Below are 15,359 nucleotides of genomic sequence, written 5' to 3' on the forward strand. Positions count from 1 at the left end.
AGAATGGTTAATGCTGACTGCACGTTAAGATTTTGCATTTACCTAAGCTCTTCCTGGAAACCCAAGATAGTCAGACACACTCAAACCTGCACGTGTGCCAGCCCTTAAGCAGCACCTACTCACACATTACAAAGGAAATGTTACCTTCAAAAACACTGGCAGTAGTAAGTCCATATAAAGACTAACAATTATTTTAAGTACTCCATTTGTCTACCAAGATTGTTTTAAAAAAAAAAAAAGTGAAAGTAATTTATTGATTCACTGCAATAGAAAACAGATTAATAAAATTCCTAAATGTTAGTCTTAATGAAACAGGTTTGTTTTGTTGGGTTTTGTTTTTCAAGAAATGGATGAGCTTCTAACAGGTGCACATCATAACTCTGACTGAATATGCCAAAAGTCAGTAAGTTCAGACAAATGGCTTTAGGGTTGTTTTTTTTTTTTTTTTCCTCTGAAATTTAAAGCACACTAAGCACACTTCAGTATGATGGCGAGGTTTTAAGTTGTTTTTTTTTTTTTTTTTTTTTTTTAAAAAAAAAAAAAAAATTTTTTACTTTGTTTTCAAAAAAAAAAAAAAAAAAAATTAAAGGGGGATTTTTTTGCCCACCACCCCCAAAAAAAAAAAAAAAAAAAAGCAGTTCATTATTTAGAGAAGTTAAAATTTCTGTGACAGATGGAGAAGTTAAGGTAATTTTTAGTGTTCTTGCTCTATTGATTTATTGAAATCCTCAGAATATGTCTGACTGTCACACTGCACTAGGTTGTTCCACAAACTTACCCTCGCTTGTGTAAATCCAGTGACTTAACTGTTCTCCTAATAAGGAATAAATCTTTCACAGGCAGATGAGTTATATTACTGAGAGGCTTTTCTCCAAAAGCAGCTTCTCATCACTCACGTCCTTTGTCTCTTTCTGTGCACTGAACACACAAGCAGGAACAGAGCTCTCTAATGCAAGTTACAATGCAAACATGCAAACGAAACCCCTCACTGTGGAGGCAATATATGCATGATAGGCAAAGAATTTAAACTGCAGAGTATTTCACATGAGTGCCTATCGCAGCTACAATTCTGAGATAAAGTGAAATATTTGCTGTCTGGACTGAAGAGAAAGATGCAAGCTACTTCCCCCGTTTCTCAGCATTCCCAAGGGTCCAATTCAAAAGTTTCCTCTGACATGACCCAAAACGCAGCTAAATGTCAAGCCACGTGGATGCTATTTAACCAGTACTTTACTTAAAGAATGGCATGAGAAATACTTTGCAGCCACTGGAGACTTGCTGGAAAACTATATTAAGCCACAGCACAATTTTGCAAAACTCTAAACCTTGTTATTTATATACAGGGAACGATTACATGAGAGCAGCAATTATTTCATTAAAATATTTTTTTAGCATTCTTCTGAACTGTTTTAGCTACTGTTAAAAGTCAGCATCCAACCCTGGAACAAATATTGAATACTTTCTATTTTTGATGTTATTTAACCACATTTAGAATTACAAGCAGAGCAGCTGTCTAGACAGCTCATGAGATACAACACAAGCAATAGACAGATGAAACTTTATAAATTACAATTTCATCTTAAGTATCACACTCTGCTTTAGAGGACTTTGAAAAAATTGAATTTGGATGACTATTTTACACCATAGAACTATTGTCCTATCACGTTCAGACACTGCAAGTACAAATATAAGATCTTCCTTTCATAAAAATATCCAATTATGTTTCAGACAGCAAGCCACTACTCTTTTGTTATTAAAAGTTAGCCAGTGAGATTTTAGAAAAACTCGTATTACGAACATGTTTAGAAAGACTTCTAATATCATTTTTCACAGGTATGCAAAGTTTACAAATGAAGGGCTGCTTTAGTAAAACTCATACCTTCCAGCGCTGTCTCAGGAGGTCACAATCATCTTTCTTGCTACTGTTTACAAGTAAAATGGTCCATTGTTTAGTAAAATCTTAAACACGGAGATGACTTTAAAAAAATTTAAATATTGCACAAATAATTTAACTGCAGACAGTACAAGACACTTAAAGCATTGCTTTTTTTAACATATGAACTTATTATATAGACATTTTCTATCATACAGTTATTTTTTTTACAAGACATTTAAATTCAGCATTTACATAAACAATTATCTATACAATCTGTTACAGCATTAAGAGTTCCAGCAGGAGTTAATTTTGTCTTTGCTTTAAAAGTTCGTCAATTTGAGTCTTGTACATGTTTTTCACATCCTCCAGATCTAATCGTAGTTCTTCAGCTTCCTCCGCTTTCTCTCCGTACATCTGAAGAATTGTATTGTATCTTTGATCCAAGTCCTGCAATAATGGAGTTTGTTATTTGACCATCCTTCAACTCTAAAAGTCGATGCTAGGACATTGTTTTTACACTACTACGGAAAACAAGCACTGTTAGTTTTATCAAAGTGTTAGTATTTCACAGTGACACTGACAATGACAGTGAACTCTTTAAAAAGACTGCCACTGTCTGAATATGGCTAGATTTCTTCTCTAGATGTAAAAGGAAGAGACTCCAAAGTCAAAAATTCGTGACAACGAAGAATTAATGCTGGCCACTATGAAAGCACTTTGAAGTACAGTTGACACACACATTAAAAATAGCAAATTACACCTAACTTTTACTACAGGAAGTACCAGAGTCTGTGAAACGTTTCATGGGAAAATTTAAATTGTGTATTTATAGAACAATAATCATTTCCAAAGTTATTCCAAAACTATTTCCCAACTTTAAGTTCTGATATGCTTAGAGGTTTAAAATATTTGTCCTGTTAACTATATCACTGCCACACACTCACTCAGCCTTTAACTCTCATAAATCCAGGCTGATTATCAAAACATCCCCTTCACTTAAAGACTAGCTTTCAACACAAGTGTCTTATGTGAAGAAAAAAACGCTCTCTTCCCAATTTAGCATGCAATTTTATGCACAGAAGACATTTTAACAACTACATTTTGAAGTGACTACCAGTCATGGAGTAGGCATAACCAGATTCCAATAAATAATAAAAAACAGGTAATTTATGATTAGGAACACATTTAAGTATAACCATAAATGGATAGGGGTATTAAAAAAAACAGTAACATATCGTTTTGACAACTCAAATGCACTTACCTTTAACTGTGCACGCAATTTTGGTATTTCCCTCACTTTTTCTTCAAGTTCGTCATTTTGATTTGTTAATTTAACCAATTCTTCTGCCATTATTGATCGAGTTTTTTCAAGGTTCCCAATTTCCAGCTAAGGGAAATAAGTTTCATAATTAGGAAAAAATACTTTTTTTATTAAAAAAAAAAAAAGGCAAAATATTTTGAAACAGCAATTAAAGCTTTTTCTTATAAGCAGAATGAAACAGTAATTAAAGCTTTGTCTACAACCCAGAAAGAGCATCCCCTGGAAGCACCCGCACTTTCTTCTCATTCAGATCTGATGAGTGTTGTTCCCCACTCCACCACCCTTCTTCCTCCAGACAGGCAAGTTAAGTTTTTTTGATAGGTCCTTGCCAAAACAAGAGAGGAAGCAATAAATGTTTCTCTTGCTCATCCCTACACACACCTCCAGTGGCTATCCTGGTTAACAGAACTGCCAGTCTGCTCTGAGTGGGACCAAGGGTTGTAAATACAAAAATCAATGCAACAAAACTGACTGAATTAACACATAACCTTAGAAGTGCTGCATTTCATTATATAATAGAGTAACTACAGTACCTGTAGATGTGAAATCTCTCCTTCTCTTAGTTTTAGCTGTGATTGAAGGTTTTCAATTATACTTGAACCTGCTCCCATCCTTATAGCATCATAAAGATTACTTCCACTAGTAGCTACTGGCCCAAATGAGTGATCGTGAGAATCATCCTACAAACAAAAGGTTAGAAAACCTTAAAACCTGACAAAACAAGTACACACTTTGAAATCCTCCCTCTCCTGAAGTATTTTATTTAAGGTTTAAAATTACACTGTTGCTAGGCAAGCATTTCAATACTTAACATTCACTTCTAAAACAAGAGCTTAAAGCGTATACTTGCTATCTGAGATAGCTCCTTACTGGCAATCTTTCATGTCACACATACAACTATCACTTAACTTGGACATTGATAACCTTATCCGTAGGAAAGCAGCAGAAGCAGCAGACTTCATAAAGACTGCAACAGTCAATGATATTGTCTAAGGCTTGTGCACTAAGCCAGCGTTGCTAGTAAAAAAAAGTCTGACTTCTAACAGTGTTATTCAAGTTTTCTAGCTGAAATTAGTGATGTGAACTCAGCCCCATATATGCACTGGTCTGCAGGAAAAAATGTCATTTTATGCTGTCTTTCACAGATGCTTTATTTTAGAAGTTTTTGCCTCACCTAAAACCAGTATACTCTTGAAGAGTCGTTTTCAACATTAATAAAGCTTCCTGAAAAGGAAACAAAAAAAGCCTATCAAAAAGCCAATATTACTGATATATACCTGTGAGAGGAAAGATGTCTGAAGACCTGCCATGTCAACTCCACTTATGGAACTAGAACGTGAAATACTTGGAGTGCTTGAAACTGTTTCAGCTGTAAATGACTTCCGATCCTTAAATAAAATAAATACATTTTAAAAAAGCACACAAGAAAAACCCCACATCACCACCAATTATTTACAGAAAAGAGTTGACAAGATAGTGAAAGATTTCTTAAAAAAAAAAAAAAAAGAAAAAAAGAAAAAAAGACTGCCCTTTCCTCTCTCCTCCTACTCCTCCTGTAAAAAACATTTAAGTTCAATAATGAAGAATTATTGTGCTACTAGTGCTTCTAGCCTACGCTTAACTCTTTAGACTTTTCAGGAAACAAAGACAGACACAAAGACACAGTTTGCAAACTACAGCAAAATAACTTCTCTTTCAGTAGCCGAGGGAGATTCAGAGGCAGTTTTGTATGCCCAAATGCATCACAGGAAGGATGACATAATCAGAAGTAGGTCTCTTTTTGGAATGCATGTTAACTTCATTTTAGTTTGTTTGTTGTTGTTTTTAAAGTTTACAAATTAAACTCTGAGATTTTTCACATGACTGACATACCTTCCAAAGAGACTGACCTCTTTTAAAGGCAGCATCTGAAATAATACTAGCCCCTGAAGGATGAAGTAGTTAGATTTTAGAACTAGAAGCGGTAAGGAACCAGAATAGAAACAGTTTTCCTTGAATATCAACTGCTAATCAGCAGGAACAAAGTTACTGACTCTGGAGGCCAATTTTGTGACTTGTGACTTCAGCTGGAAGGCATGCAGCACATTACACACAACCATGTGAAACCCAGAACAGGAATTCAGGGGAAGCAATGCTAGCAGTATAAGCAAAGAAAACAAGGAACTTCAGAAGATGAATCCCAGAGCATTCATAAATCAAAAGATTAAAACAATCAATATCTGTATTTTATCTTTTCTCAGGTTAAACAGAGTATTACTTAAGACTTCAGCGAGTTTCACAAGAGCACTTATTTCAGTGGAAATAAAAGGCAAGCATGATAAAAGAGAAGTTCCCAATGCCTAGATTCACAGTATATACTGCACTGCTGTATGCCCACTTTGCTGCTTGCCACAGTTTCAGATTCTAGAAAACTAGTGGAATAGGGATAGTCTCAATAAAATTGAACAGAAACATCAGTTTTTCATACCTTCTCCTTTGCTGCTTCTTGTACAAGAATGGCCTTCTTTCTTTCCTGTTCAACCTTCATTTTCTCCATTTCTAACTGAGTAGCTAGCAGTGTCTACAAAAATAAATACAGGTTGTCAACCCCCTGCTAGCAGAAGTGTCAGTAACAGTTTAAAGAGGAAATAGACAATACCTTTTCTTTCTTTGCATCTTCCAAGGTTTTTGCATATTCATCTTTGAGTCCTTCTAGTTCAACTTCGTACCTACAACGAAGAGGTACAGAAAGTGAGCACACAGCTGTAAGGCCGTTTAACTGCCTACCACAGTTAAACCACAGCAAATTTTAATACACACACAGCTTCAAGATTTTAAAACGCTGTGAAAGTAACACGCTTCAGACAATCTTTAGTATGAAACTGAAGATGTGTAACAAGGTTGGAAGTTTTCTCAGGAGCTTTTTTTTTTTTTCAGTAGCAACAACACTCAAAAAGATCTTCGAGCTTGCAAAGATTTTCTGCAGATGGTTATATAACAGATAGCTTAGCTTCATTTCACTCACCTACTGTTTTCTTCTTCCATTTTCTTCAATTTGTTTCTCTCCACTTCCAGCTGAGCCTGAAGGCGAGTATTTTCTTGCCTTAAAAGACTATTCTGAGACTCGGTAGAAGACATCTGAATTTTATTAGACAGAAGCTCCTCTGTAGCAGCCCGTTCTCTCTCAGCAGCTGCTGCTAGAAGAGTTTGAGACTCACCTAATAATAAATAAAAAAACATGGGCCTTTTAGGCTCACACAGCTATAATGTGATCCTATTATTTATGCATCAAAATGGATTTTTTGTCAGTATTTTAAAGGCAACTATTCTTTTTTTTCTTCAATATCCATGCTTCTTTTAGATGTCCTAGGTACATGCATACTGTAACACCTCTTACAATCTTGTTACACTGTTTTAAAGGGAAATAGAGAATTACCTGTCCGAGAACCTCGGCAAAATACCTCACGTATCATTTCCTTACAGGAAAACATTTTGTGCTTATCTCTCTCAACCCACTCTCATACTCCTTGGGCAAACATCAAGCCCTTTTAATTTATGTTCAGCTACCTCACATCTTCATCAAGAGTCTCACAGCTCAGTATAAGCTAAAACCATCTTACCAAGTCTGTCAGAAAGGTTCTTTTCCAGTTTTTCCCATGAAGAGGTTTGTGCTCCCAGTGTGGCTTGCAAATTTTCTATCTGCCGGAGTAGTGGTCGAGTAGCAGATGTAACGCTTTGACTTAGTTCTTGGTTCCGGCTTTCTGCTTCCTGGAGTCTCTGAAATCACAAATTAAACATATTAAAGCTTTAAAACAATGTAACGGATTAAAATGCTAGCACTCTAAATCAGCTAAACGCATAGGCTATTTATTAATGATACACTAGCTTTTTGTTTTCAGTTTTTAGAAGTTCTCCTTGCAGGTATGCGTTGGCATTGCCTTCTTTGCTACAGTACCTGTTGTAGTTCACTGATTTCCTGGCGTAAATAATCTTCTTTTCCTGCTGCCTGCTGTTCTGCACGTTGCAATGCTAGCCTCAGGTCTGATACCTAAACAAACAAGGCATTGTCACTAATCTCTTGCCAAACATCACAGTGCCATCTACCCATTGCTACACCCCTTTCCCATTTTAAAACAATGTCAGATGGGGTACAAGTTAAAGGCTTGAGTTTTGCAAGCACACAAATAGTTATGTAATTTACATATCACTAAATATTTTGTCCAACTATATTTCTTGAACTTTGCATCATGATTCAACCACTACAGACTTAAATATGCAAACTGTCAAAGCAACTTTATTTAGACAAGTAAAATTAGAAGTCTTTTTTTTGAAGAAAATAAAATTTTAAAGTTTAGCACAACTACCACTACAGGCTGAACTCAAGTTTACATAAAAGAAATCCACTAGGTATTGCTTAGTAGACAGAAGTGAGTTCCATCTTATATCATGTCTGGTTCACTATGGCAAATGCACACCCCATCCAAGTGCATCCGTTCATTCAATAAGAAACTTCTATTCACCACATTTAAGACTCACCTGAATTGCCAAAGCTTCTTGTTGCTGTCGTGCCTCATCCTGGGCCTTCTCCAGAGCTAACCCAAGCTCTTCCTTTGCCTTCATTTCCCGACTTAGGGCTGCTTCTTGTGCCTCACTGTCCTTTGTAGCATTAGCTTTATGAAGATCCGCAAGTTCCCTGGGGGAGGAAGAATGGAAAGCCATGCTTTTTGCGGTTTATACAATGCCAACTGTGACTTCACAAAAAACTTCATTATGTATCAGTGTAGCATCTTGGAATCATCGCACAAGAAACAGACATGGAAACTGATTGTAGGGTTCAAGACAGGCACCCAAGTATCTGCTTACTTGTACGCACTGTCGAGTGCTGCCTGCACACTTCTGTTCCGTTCTTCAAGGTCTTCCACTTCTGCCTGAAGCTTAGCAAGATCCTTTTCTTGTCTCTCAACAACATTGTTCAGTTGTTTAATATTATCTCGATGCTGCTTCTCAAGGTCTTCCTTGCCATCAAGTACCTATTGGAGTGCAAACAAGCATCAGATTAATCCCAGCGCCTGGGGTGGATCACACCACCTGAGCAAGGACAATGACAACTGTGATGACTGATTCAGAATTAATTTACACGAAGTGACTGAAGCGATCTAATCTCTTGCAAAAGAGAAAGGCAAGAGAAAGGCCATCTCTTAGGAGGAGTGAGCACTTCTTCGCTACATAATTTCACATACTTCATCATGCTAGGTCTTCTGCTTGCAAGTCCTTGATTCAACTCACAAACCGATCAAGAAAACTGCCCAGATTTTACCAGTACAGTTTTTTCAACTTATATTTAGTTAGCCTATTCTCTGATAACCAACAACACAAGTGCAAACAAGCAGCTGGAAAGAGATGCAACTGCAATTTAGAACTACTGAAATCACATCTTGGATTTCCAGTAATACGAATTGGAAGAGTCTCCCAGGAAAGATAAAAAGGCTACCTAGAGCTTCCCCAAAAGGCTGCTCTGCAGCCAGTCTAAAAAGCTTTTTTTTTTTTTTTTTTTTAAAAAAAAAAAAAAATCACCTCACCTCTTTTAGATGCTGCAACTCTTCTTCCAGTTCCTTAATCTTTTTGTTCTGCTTTGTATTAATACTTTCTCTTTCTTTCTCCTTTGCTCTTAATTTCTTAATCATGTTGGAATTGTGTAGCTGCTGTTTGGAAAGTTTTTCTCCTGTGAAGAAAACATAAGTGAAGTTAGCACATATTGCCTGTTATTCTACGAACAGTCTCCATTCACACCTTTTTCTGCCCTCCAGCCCCGTGAAAATAATAACCAAACATATAACGAAACATTTACTTGTACTTTCATGCAAATTCTTAAGTTTCCAGTCCACCTCAAAATGACCTCACTATACTAAGCTATATGGAGATAGGATAGTCACTGAAAGGGCTTTGAAAGCAAATGAAGTCCTCTTACCAAGAAAAAAAAGAATGTAATGGCCAGTTCATTTAATAACTTAAACTTACTTCCAAAGTTACGAAGTAGTAGGGGAGATACCGTAGAATTGGCTTGAACAATGCTCTGGTCAGATTTTTGCCAAATGGAGCACAGAACACTGTACTGCAGTGTTTTTACCTCATGGTACCTTTTAATGCATGCCACAAAAACTATCCCTCCAGCCATCTGCATTTGACTGATGGACTCTGTTGCTCTGTGCCATTAACTAAATAGTTTAAATGTATAGATGCATCTAACATGCTTCAAATAACGTATTTTCCCCACATAAGGTAGGCTTTTATGTGAAGAGAGTATATTTCAAATTATTCTACCAAGTTTTGCTTAAAAATTAAAATCTTACCTTCCTCCATCAATCCTTTGATCTGTTCTTCTTTTTCTTTCAGTAATTCAGCAGTTTCATTAGTATTAAGTCTAGTAGCCAATTCTTCTTTAACAGTCTTTACTTCCTAAAGGACAGAACAAAATACTTACGATCATTCATTAGAATATATTTATGGCTAGACGCACAATTGCACTGCTCACCTTCTTTTCCCCTCCCTCTCAACAGGCTTTTCTTAAAAAACAATTTAGGCTGGAAAGGGACCTCTGGAAGTGATCTGATCCAAACCTTGTATTTAAAATAAAGCTAATTTCCAAGTCAAATCAGATTGCTCAGAGCCTTATTCCATCAAGTTTTAAAAACCTCCAAGGATTGGTTTCATTAAAAAGCTGCTTACCTTTTTAGCTGCATCTCTTTCCTTGCATGCAAGCTGGAGCTTCTTTTCAGCATCCGCTATTCGCTGAGCAAACTCCTCTTTAAGAGATGAAATGCTACTGGTCTCTTCTTTCATTCTGAACACTTCACTACATTTAAAATTAACATTTCAGAACAGTTTCATGGTTATGTGACATCCCAAACAGTTTGCAACAGGCTGTCTTAAATGCTTTTAAAACGTGTTTATATTTTTTACACATTTTACTAACAGCTCAAAAAACACATCCACATTAGAAGCACCAAAGATCTTTGTTAATTCAGTAATTTAACAGTGAAAATGGCAAAACTCTAGATTTACCTTAAATGTTTTGCTCCTTAATCAAGTTCTTTCAGAATAACCTCTTAGTCTGTACTGTGTACAGGGCAAATGATTGAACTTATTTTTAAGTTAAGATCAATTTGGTCATTAAATAGTATCTTCACATATTATCCATAAATTTCTACACCTCACGTTTGATCCGTAAATTGGCAAACTCAACTTTGCATTTTTCATTCTAATTGAATTAAACAATTAATTCTGTTTTTTTCCTACAACCAGTCTTCCTACCATCTTTTCACTGCCTCCATTTTAGTCAGCAAATTACTTTGTAAATCAAGTTAATCTATCTGTATCAGAGCAATCAGTCTCCCTTAGTATGAAAACCCAGTCTTATAATAAAGATCTTTATTAATATTGAGATTTGCCTCTGCATAGCTGTTTCTCAACAGCTTTCCCAAAAGAGGTTTTGGCCCCCCAAAATAAAAAAGATTGCATATGCTGTAATGGTATTTTTATTTCCACGTTTCCTAAGCAGGGCATATCCTTTGCAACCTTCACTCTAGTTATACAAGGCACCTGTTTTATCATTTGGCCACAAATTATAATATTTACATTGTAATACTGTTTGTATTACAGTAAAGTTAGTTACACCAATGACTGTGTCTATTTTCATACTTACTCTTTTAGGTTATCATAAGCCTCTTCCAGGCGTGCCTTTTCTTTACTAGTACTTAGTAACTGCGTTTCTCTCTTCTCCAGCTTCTCTGTTAATGAATCGATCATCTGGAAAACATTTTAACACATAAAAATCAGATGAATGGGACAATTAAAACGAGAGGGGCAGGCTTCCCCTTCCTGCCCCCTCCTCCAACATTAAAGTTTTAGATCAAATTCCTACAAGAATTGAGAAGCTTAAGATAGTGAAGATGACCACATTTCTGCTACGTTAATGTAAAACCAGGCAATATCTAAACAGAAGATACCTATTTACTAGAGTTTTAACAAAAAATCCTGCTACATATGCCTGGCTCAGCTAACCTCCCCAACAAAATCAAGTTATATTCTATTACAAAGTTTTTAAACAGAGCCGATAGCCTATAAAACTAGAGCTAACATTAAGCATTGAGACTCCCACTGTGCTCCTCATACCATTCTTTACAGAACCACAGAATAATTTACATTTGAAAAGGTCTCTTCTGCAAACTGACAGCATTGGATATAAGCAAATGCTTTTCCCTTATTACTGTTAGGGATGCTATCAGTATTGCAAACATGCCTACAGAGCAAGGCCACGAGTAGGGCCCACCTATGTCAGATATTATGCAAAAACGCTATGTCTGAAACAAAATGCAGGAAAACAAACAAACAAACAAAAAACAGTAAAACATGTCAAAGCAGCTCAGAATTTAAAAACAAGAACAGAAGGACAGGAAGGTGACAGAGGAAACGGAAAAAAATATTGCACACAAAGCTCCAGTTTAGCCTTTCACACTCTGGAGTATCCTACTTCTTTCTCCACATCTCTAGTGAACCCATCTATCTAAGCTAGCCAACCACTTATCTATTAATTACCCATAACAATACCTATCTTCTTCATTAAAATACCTAACGTACCTTTCTTTTTTAAGAGTTTATACCACACAAGATAACACATCTGACTTATGAAGGCTTCCTGCTTGCTAGCAGTAGTCACAATTCACAGGACTGACAACTGAACTTAAGTGAAACCCAAAATGATCTGCCCAGAAACTGCACCAGTATTCTTCCACTACAGAATAGCGAAGAATTTTCTACAAGTTAACTCAGCATTAATCAATTCACCCGAGGTGAACCTAATACCTCTATAATGAGGTGATGGGAGTCGCATCCATATTTAAAGGGTGTGCTTGCCGTTACCTTTTTAAGCTCTTGCTTTTCAGAGTCCTCTTCCAGCGATTTTTCACCAACATCCTGCTGCGGCTCCGTCTCCTCTTTCACAACCTGTTCTTCATCAGTTTGTACAGTAGCAACCAAAACATCTGGCTGCTCGGAATTAACAGGGGTCGCACTTCTGCCACTCTCTTCCATCTCAGCTTCCTCGGCATGTACCACGGGACTGTCAGTTAGATCTTCAGATTTACTTTTCAGGGCATCAACCGTTTCTGTCTTTGGCGCAGAAGGACTGACAGTGACAGATGCTGAAGTACAAGCCCTGCCTGATAATTCGTCGTCTGAATTGATCTCACTGACACTCCTACTATCTAACGATTGTACGCTAAACGAATCTATTCTTTCAAAAGCATCCGAGGAGCAGCAGCTCTCGGTCATTTTTTGAAAGTCATCTAAACGATTATAATCTGTGCAGGCAGACGTAGATAAAAGCTGAAATGATGTTTGCATTAGGTGGAGACTGGATTTCGAGTCCGCAGCTTCTTGTCTCGAACTTACTGAGCTCTCACTTATTACACTTTCGTGGTCCAAAACCTCAATATCACTAGTGGTGGATGTCCCTGAAGAGAAAGTGCTAATTGGAGGTGACGGCGTATTGCTTTGCCTGTCCTCGGTTTTTTGCTCCTTAGTTTCCAAACCCACGTCTTTTGTACCTGCATTAAGAGACTGTGAAGTGCTATCCAGTACGCCTCCCGTTCCATCCCCCCCTGTGCTGGATTTTTCATTGAGAGCATCTTCAGGTTCTTTCAGGTTTAGAGCAGACACATTTTTCTCAGGAACCTCACTCGTGCTTTCTTCATGCTTGGCACTGAGCACAGAATTCTCTTCTAGTTTCTCCTTGGGAATATCAAGATTTTTCAAGTCCACTAGGCCAGCTACGGAGGAATCCTTCACTTCTGCCTCTGTCGTCACAGGTACTTCCAGCTGACTGGGGTGCTGAGACTCCTGTAAAGTGCTTTTCACCTCCTCTTTGGGTCGCTGTGATTTGGCTGGAGGTTTGGACACCACTGGATTTTTCTGTATATTCTGAACATCTGTTGGAGAGAGAAAGGCACTGAAGAAGTTTTCAGATTCATCTACGACCGTTCTCCTCACTGGTTTGGTGATTGCTGTTGGTGATACTGGCTGATTCTGTGGTTCTGTGTTTGAACTTAGACCCCATGAAGATGTATCCCATCCTCCACTTAGAGAATTTGTTCCTAAAGTGATAAAAAAAAGACACACCAAGAAAACAATTATTTTTCAATAACTGTCTCTTTATGTGCAACAGTTCAGAAAAAAAAGTTTTCCATATTGCATAAAGCAAATATTAACACAAGTGCAAACAGCATCGTTTTTGTTTCTACTTCCTGACAAAACTTGGAACTGATCTTTAAACAAAACAAAAGAAGGTTAGGAGAGAAATTAAGTAGTTCAAGGACTTAAGGACACATTAAACAGTAACTTGAGCAAAGGCATAAAAGAAGCCATACGCAAATTGTACCAGTAATTACGAGACAGGGAATTTCAGAAACAAAATGGAGAAAAGTGCCTTGGAAGGGGAGAAGAGCCCATGCAGCATTCCGTGGCCTTGCATAAGGGTAACTCTGAAGCCTTTTCAGACATAAAAAGCAAGTGTTGCCTTTGCACAGGGAACAAGAGAGAAGGAATGCAGCCTCCTGCTTCCTGTAGCGAGAGGAGGCTAGGCAAAACAATCGGAAGAGCTGCAGTTTAGAAGTTACACAGATGACAAAACATGGGAACTACTACTAGGTCTTAAAATTTATCAGCCAGTAGCAAACAGACGAACACTTCACAAGTCATTACAGGAAACAGAAAAAACCTTTAAGTATTTGTAGAATTAACACTGTAAAAGTTCTTGCCCCTTCAGTTTGTGACAGACCTCATATTTTCCTCCCCCGAAAGTCTGAAGATATACAAGATTGAGTGTAGTTGAGTAACCTAGAAAACACTTTCAATTGTTTTAGCTTTCAATTTTCAGAAACCTCACTCTGCTGCGGGTGTACCTAGAATAGCTTCATACCACAAGCAGATGAAGTTCTTCTTCTAGATAGTAAGGACACTGATTCCAGAAACCTGTTTCCCAACTTTTACTTTATTAGCTCTTATCTTTAAGGTACTATTTACAGAAACCAGTTTTTAGCATGAGGTTGCCTTCTTGCTTGTTCATTTCAAAGCAGCAATTTCAGATTGACCATTCCTTCGGCTTCTGCGCTGGCACCCCACAGGTACAAGGGAAATTCCTCATCTCCAAGCCGTGCCTGTTCTTCCAGCGGCACACTCCCTTCAGTGGACTCTGCAGGATCACGACATCGGTGCCTCAAGAAATGGAAACTTCACTTGGTGCCACCGGCGTTGGGCTTCTGTCCTGCTCCTCCTGTCACAAATAACCTATGTGTGCCTCGGGAAGAACACTATTCCTACCTTTTTATTCACGGAACAGTTTTTATCACCTATTTTCCTCACATATCTAATTTTCCTGACATTTTATCACATGAATTCCTCAGTAAGGGGGGAAAAAAGATTTTAAAAGCCCACGCAAGGGCTGGGGGCTCGGCCAGGCCCGCCGCTTACCCTCGCTGTAGTCGGGGATGACGGCGTCAGGCCAGGGGCTCTCCTCGGCCTGGATGTCCAGCACCCGGTCGATGGACTTCTGCGCCTGCGACAGCGCCTGCTTGGCGAAGCTAGACAGCTGCGAGGCGTTGAACCAGCTCATCCTCCGGCCGGAGCGGCGGCCCCGGGCCCTCGGAGCCCCGCTCCCGGGCAGCGGCGGGGCCGGCGGCCTCTGCCTGCGCTGGGCTGGGCTCGGCGCCTGCGCGCCCGCCCGCTCCACGTCGCCAAGGGCCCGGCGCGCAGCCGCCAGGCGGCCGGCATGGCGGGCGGGGAACACCGCCCTCGCTTCCGCCTCCGTCCTGTCATGGCGGGTGGGTTGTTCCCGCCCGCCCCGACCCCAGCTGTCACTGACAGGAATTGACAGGAATTACACGCCACTTCGACCCAAAAAACATACAGACGCTCGTCTAAACCTCGCCCTTTAAACTCACTGCTCCCACAGCCTACGCTCTGCCTCTTAACGCTTCGGAACAGCGTAGAGTTGATAAATGTTGTCCAGTTAAAAATCAGAGTGAAATAATTCACTACTGGTTACACACACGGTTGCAAGATTGAACACACACCAAAAAAAAAAAAAAAAAAAGAGAATTTCTGCTGAGGAACCTCGCACCTTGTACA

General features: G+C 38.5%; 1 protein-coding gene across 1 annotated transcript; it reads right to left on the minus strand.

Moving 5' to 3' along the window:
- Positions 1–1,268: 1,268 nt before the first annotated feature.
- On the minus strand, positions 1,269–14,962 carry TMF1 (TATA element modulatory factor 1). The gene is made up of 17 exons (XM_035337350.1): positions 14,703–14,962; positions 12,096–13,327; positions 10,879–10,982; positions 9,903–10,029; positions 9,527–9,632; positions 8,756–8,898; positions 8,040–8,206; positions 7,713–7,869; positions 7,132–7,224; positions 6,797–6,953; positions 6,202–6,394; positions 5,836–5,905; positions 5,665–5,757; positions 4,475–4,585; positions 3,731–3,877; positions 3,138–3,263; positions 1,269–2,323 (listed from the first exon to the last, which is right to left on the minus strand). The coding sequence occupies exons 1-17, from the start codon at positions 14,842–14,844 to the stop codon at positions 2,180–2,182; spliced, it is 3,312 nt and encodes a 1,103-aa protein (XP_035193241.1). The 5' UTR covers positions 14,845–14,962; the 3' UTR covers positions 1,269–2,179.
- Between the last annotated feature and the right edge of the window lie 397 nt (positions 14,963–15,359).

This window comes from Oxyura jamaicensis, chromosome 12 (genome assembly GCF_011077185.1).
Source record: "Oxyura jamaicensis isolate SHBP4307 breed ruddy duck chromosome 12, BPBGC_Ojam_1.0, whole genome shotgun sequence".
In the NCBI taxonomy this organism is placed as follows: Eukaryota; Metazoa; Chordata; class Aves; order Anseriformes; family Anatidae; genus Oxyura; species Oxyura jamaicensis.